At 52.7% G+C, this 6,038-nt stretch overlaps 1 protein-coding gene across 1 annotated transcript in view; it reads left to right on the forward strand.

Moving 5' to 3' along the window:
* Positions 1-6,038, forward strand: part of LOC119093570 (uncharacterized) — a gene marked incomplete in the record, with an annotated part of 86,059 nt that overhangs the window by 41,416 nt on the left and 38,605 nt on the right. Inside the window, 4 exon segments of the mRNA XM_037216538.1 lie at positions 10-169; positions 3,451-3,626; positions 4,247-4,518; positions 5,995-6,038. Coding sequence (XP_037072433.1) covers positions 10-169; positions 3,451-3,626; positions 4,247-4,518; positions 5,995-6,038 — 652 coding nt within the window.

The raw sequence follows: 6,038 nt of genomic DNA on the forward strand, positions 1-6,038 counted from the left end.
GTGTTGCAGATTTACTGTGACCTGCACTTCGCTGACCTGGCGCTGATGGAGAGCTCCGACTTCATGAACCAGCTGCGGGCGTTCAAGCCGCAGAGCCTGGGCTGCGCGGTGGCCCGCAGGAAGAGCTCCACCACGCTCATCTTCCCGCTACCGCCGCAGGCGTGCTCAGGTGGGGACTGTTCTCACTTCGGCTCAGGCCACGGCCAGTTACGCCCACAGGACAAGGAAGTAATGATGGCGAGCGTATGGTCCCTTACCTATCTATTTACAGCTACGCCGTTGAGCCAATTCTGTTTGATGTCTTTTTCGCACGCCCTTTTCTGCGCCCTTCTTCTTTTTCTTTTCAAAACTCGTGATTCATCTCGTCACGCTTCCTCAATCCGGTATTGCGGACACCTCTGGGATATGTGTGCGATAAAATGCACAAGATATGTAAATTGGTTCGGAGTGGGAAAGATCCTACGGTAGCATCTAATACGTTTCGATGGTGTAGCCCTACAGCTTTAGTACACAGCGACCAACAAACACCAGGACATCAGTTTGACTCCCTATTCAGAATGGGCTTCAGGAGATAATGTTACGGGCAATCTCAAACGAACAGTCACAGGTCACAGTTGATTCGCAAACTTGTCAAAGTAGCACAGTTTATGCGTGCACCTTTTTGTAACATGTTTGAGCACATCAGCCTCGCGGCTGACCCGCTGTGATTTGCTGGTCGGCTGGCCGTGTTCAGCTGTTGGTGGGAACCTGACCATAACTGATGTGACACATTTGGTCGGAGGGACTACATAGATGAAGTACATGTTTTGCAAGCTGGGCGATTACAAGCTTATCTGGTAAAAGCGAGTACTAAAATTCGTCAGCCCGTTCTGTTTAAGGCCACTAGAGAAGGCTGCGCAGACGTGACGTCACCATGGAACTAAAATTTGGCAGCCCATTGTATGGTTTTTGGCTGGCACTAAGCGAAGTTTGGTAGATACTAGTAGCATGGTTACGAACGGAGATTTCGCCAATGAACTGGGTAGCCATCCTGCTTTGCATCTTTAATTCAATGTGATGTGAATCGATACTGTAAATTTTGCATTCAAAAGATTCTAAACACAAACCAGTACTGCGATCTGCTTCCAAAAAAACTCCTACTAAACCATATTTTCCAGGTTCATTGCCCGCGCCATATTCGTCGAAGGCAACGTGCCCTAACAGTTAGATGTAATACCTCTTTATGAAATGTATATTTATTTGAAAATAAATGGTTATCATGTAAAATGTTTACATTTAATTCATTAACGGACACTAATCGTCCATTTATCGTCGAGCTGCAGTATCTAAATGGAGTGAAATGTGAAAATAGGATAATGCGAGGAGGGCAGGAGCCAAAGATTTCGCTGTTCCTTACTGTAGTCTTACTTGTCGCTGGTTAACTTGCACATCCATAATGCCGGATAGGTCAAGTGAAAACGGTACGCAGGGAATAATATCCTGACTGCCCTGATATGTTTCCAAGACTTTGTTCCAGGTGAGATATGGGCCACCACTTTTTGACTGGCAGAAATTACAAAGCTTGACAGATATCGTCCCATTTTGCAGGAAAATTTGTATCTTGAACTGAAAGGGCTCTGCATTTACGTCGCTCTGCATTTACGTCTTCCGGGGCTCACCACTCACTGACTCCATTACCGCAAGCCAACCCTGCATCCACCTCTGCAATGCCCCTCCTAAGGCCGCAGGAAGTGTATTCCAACTTCTCAATGCGCGTTCCAGGGTGCTGCAAACCCGTCTGAGCCGCCGTTTCTCATTTCCACCCTATACTGTAGCTGTCGCATGTTGTTCTCTTTTACACAGATTGTTTGTAAGCACTTCCGGCTGGAGATCTCCGCGATAAATCACTGGTGAATGGGTTACCCCATCTCACTGTCAGGGGCAGACTGGTAGCGCATTTCAGCAATAAGTTTGTAGCTCTGGTGCGAACCAACGCCATTTCCCAGGTGAGAGTGCTTTATTGAATGTCCTAGGTCTTATAAAGTTTGGCTTATGAACATATTTATGTTAAACCAAACTGCAAAAACAGGGTTTTCACGCGGCCGTAGCATTGGTGCCATATGACTTAGTGCCGGGATGACGTCACAGCATCGCTACCTAGAATGCAGTAATGCTTGGTTCCGTTCAATCAAGAAAATGAAAAATTGCGTGGCTATCATTTTTGGTTACGTGCTACACGATTATCCTGCTACGTTCAGTTCGAAAAGGAATGTCTTCTGGGTAAAGTATAGTTTCGGTCCTCGATGCAGGGATAAATCCCCAAAAAGTATGTCATTTGTTTAGGGTGGGGGGGGGCTTGTTCATTTCCCCTCAGCGCTCCAGAAGGTGGGCCTGTCTTGCTTCTGGATATAGCTGGACTTGCATCCCGCGGCCAGAACAGTAGGTTTCAGAACAGAACAGAACAGAACAGAACAGAACATCCCCGGTGCAGAGCAGTGTGTGCCCGGCCCATCGATGGTGGATGCGTCACAAGAATTGCTTCGCTGGTCAAATTGCACAATGGACTGGGTGTCAATACCGAACCGGCCAATGTACGAAACGCAGTTTATCACACGATTGATGGAGCTCTCCGGAAATGGATACAATTTAGGTGAAGGGGTGGTTGCAATTGAGGTGTGCGGGGTGTAGGCAACGCTTGCCAGCGTGGGCGCTGCATCCGAACACTTGTATCGCCGGCGGCCACATTCTGCACATCAGATCGTGCGTCGGACGGCATGATTTCGAGGCTTTTAACTGGACTTTGCCTACAAAGCACTAGTCTTTGTGTAGTTCCGTTCTACGCTCTTCCATCGCTCCTTTCCATTGGACGTCGCGGATGGTTACGAGCGCCGGCGCGCACTGGCGGCATGACGCGCCCGACCCGCATAACAGCAGTGCCACGCGTCACAGTCTAAATGGTCCGCTACCAGTCGACAGCAGCGGGATAAAATCCCGGTTAGCGCGGGCAACCCAGGAACGCCGGTCAAACAAAGCGGTGCTGTCAAATTGAGGGCTAACTTCATGTACTGAAAAAGATAAGCATTTAGCATCTGACGAGTGCGATATATTTAGGACCCATGGAAGCCTTCGAAGCCCATGTTCCTAGGTCGGCCTTACGCCGCCACAACGAAGTCGTCGGTCGTCGCCGGCCCGCATAACAGCGGTGTTAGGCGGCACAGACTCAGCCGCTTGCCGTCGGCGCCGGGATAAAAGCCTTCTGGTCGCGGTAAGCCGCCGTCTACTGGTGATGCAGTGGGCGTCGTGGAGCTCAGGGCCGACTCTATATTTTGAAACAGATTAGCATTCGGCGCGTATCGGGGGCGATATATTTCCGGCCTCTGAAAGCCTTCGGAGCCCCAGCTGCGGGGTGGCCTTCCGACGCGGCGCAGTCGCATGCTCGCGCGCCGCCGACGCTCCTGCCCGCTCTGCCAGACGAGTTCTGCCGTGGCTACCCGCACAACCTGCTGCCCACGCCCGGCTACTGGGTCGAGTGCGCCGGCCAGCCGCTGGAGGACGACGTGCTCTGGGACGCCGATGAGGGCGAGGGCAGCGACGAACACGAGCACGAGTCCGAGCCGGCGCCCGGCAAGTGCGACCAGAACGTACAGGTGGGTCGGAAGCGCGGCGAGCGGGCGGCTGCCCGCCGCCAGTCGCAACGTCCGCAGAGTGCTCCGTCTTGGGCAACCTTGCAGCGAAATGGACCCCAAAAGAACTCTGTTTTTTAGCGCCCCCAGCCGTGGCAACGCATGATGGGAACTCTGTAGCAAGGCGTCCGCTCATTGAAAACTTGCAGCACAAGCTGCTGATGTCCTTCTCCTTAAGCTCTGCTGAATTAGAATACTGACTGCAGACTACCGAGCAGCGCCACATGCTTCATGATGCGTGCACTGCTCCCCATCTGGCACGGGTGACGCAGGTATTACTCAGCACATGGCCTTTTGGTTCGTGTGTGATGCCGTGCCGAATTGGCTGAGTTTCAGCTGAGATATGGTGAAGAAAATTTACATTCTTGTTGCAAAACGCTCCATGCCGACTTCCCGGACAAGCCAAACATCAGATGCGTTACAAGCCAGCCGTCACCTTTCCTAGTTCACTGCAAGCTCCTCACATTGTAGCCTTCAGACTCACATCTGAGTCGTGTCCATGCCTTACCTACTGCCACGGGAGGACAGCGTCGCCCGGAGCCTGCGCCACCTTGTAACCGGGCCTCGGCGGCCGTGACCGCCAGGCGGGCTCTCAGGAGCGTGACGAGCCGTACTCGCCGGCGACGCGCCGCCTGCTGCGCGTGCCCACCATCCGTGCCCCCAACCGGGAGAAGACGCCCATCGAGGAGCATTACGAGAAATACGGCACGTTCGAGCTCACCTCGATCGAGCAGGAGACGTTCGAGAAGTACTTTTACGGCACCGAGCACTGGAACTACTTCACGCAGGACGAGGACTTGGGCCCCATCATCCTCAGTCTGAAGCAGGAGACCATCAACGGCCGCGACCAGTTCAGGTGAGGACGGCTCCTTGACCGCCGTGGCCAGTGCGGGCTCATGGGCAAGCACATGTGCATGTTACAGCCGTCATGGGTTTTGTCGCCATGAAACGGGACCGGGAAACGGGGCACGGGAATAGGAAACGGGACTCAATTGGTCTCGGGAACATACTGGATGTGATTGAAAGTTAACGTGGTCGTGGACAGCGTTTTTATGTGTTTTACGGTGGAGGTTTGGGTCAGAGGTGCGTTCAGGATCGTTCATTTTCCTTGTGTACATGCTATGCTGCACACCAGCTGCCGCACCACCATACGTCGCACCACCGCCAGCTGCACGCCCCTTGTGTACATGCTATGCTGCACACCAGCTGCAGCACCACCATACGTTGCACCACCGCCAGCTGCACGCCCCTTGTGTGCATGCTATGCTGCACACCAGCTGCCGCGCCACCATACGTTGCACCACCGCCAGCTGCACGCCGATATGTTCCACGGCCATCACAGGGACCGCCACTCTAACCGTTCGCTCCCGCTATCATCGTGGACGATGAAATGTCAGCCAAGCCGAAATTTTCAGCTGCCTGATTGATGTGCACTATTTTAACGGACCTTCTCCAGTTATGATACTGAGAACATCACTATGGTGCTGGTAGGTACCATATGCGCCGCATCACCTGCCAGTCAAGGCTTTACCCAAGGGTATCACTGTTGTGCTTTCGAGGGAGGGAGGGGGGGGGGGGGCGAGCCCCTTAATGCTGACTTGAACACCTTGATTCCCGTCTAAGCCCCCCACCCCACCCCAATGCATATGAGCAAAAAAGGGAAAACTGGGCCAACGAAATGCAGCAAGTGCCCAAACTGCTGTTAAACTTGATACATAAACACATCTTTATCATCATCTTCATCAGCATGCATCGTCTGCATAACTGACGCACCGACTTCAACTGGCGAGTCATTCTCCAACATCAAGACAATTTTGGAACCGATTGTTTTAACAGTTTAATTTGACATCAAGTTCGCAAACTAAATCGACCGAAATCCGACGAGAAACTGGAATGAGATGGCAGGTTAGGTTACATTTATTTCCTCAGCCCCTTACCCCCGACCAATTCTAGAAAGTGACACCTCTGACCAAACCCATCGATGACGATGACGCTAGTGCAGCCCATTTGCGACGGTCACCGCGTTTCACCTATCTGCGTCTTCACCTACCGCTGGGATGCGTCTGTGTTTGGTGAGCCAGCTGCGCTGAGGCCAGTCATCCTCGCGAAGGACCATGATACGGGCCATCAGTTACACGGTGACCTGTCTCCAGGATCATGGTACGGGCCATCAGGTACACGGTGACCTTCTCCAGGATCATGGTGCAGGCCATCAGGTACACGGTGACCTGTCTCCAGGATCATGGTACGGGCCATCAGTTACACGGTGACCTGTCTCCAGGATCACGATACGGTTCACCAGTCACTGATGTCATTCGTCGTCCTCGCGCAGGATCATGGTGCGGGCCATCAGTTACACGGTACACGGCCTGGTGC

This window comes from Pollicipes pollicipes, unplaced genomic scaffold, assembly GCF_011947565.3.
Source record: "Pollicipes pollicipes isolate AB1234 unplaced genomic scaffold, Ppol_2.1 Scaffold_4002;HRSCAF=4701_pilon_pilon_pilon, whole genome shotgun sequence".
In the NCBI taxonomy this organism is placed as follows: domain Eukaryota; kingdom Metazoa; phylum Arthropoda; class Thecostraca; order Pollicipedomorpha; family Pollicipedidae; genus Pollicipes; species Pollicipes pollicipes.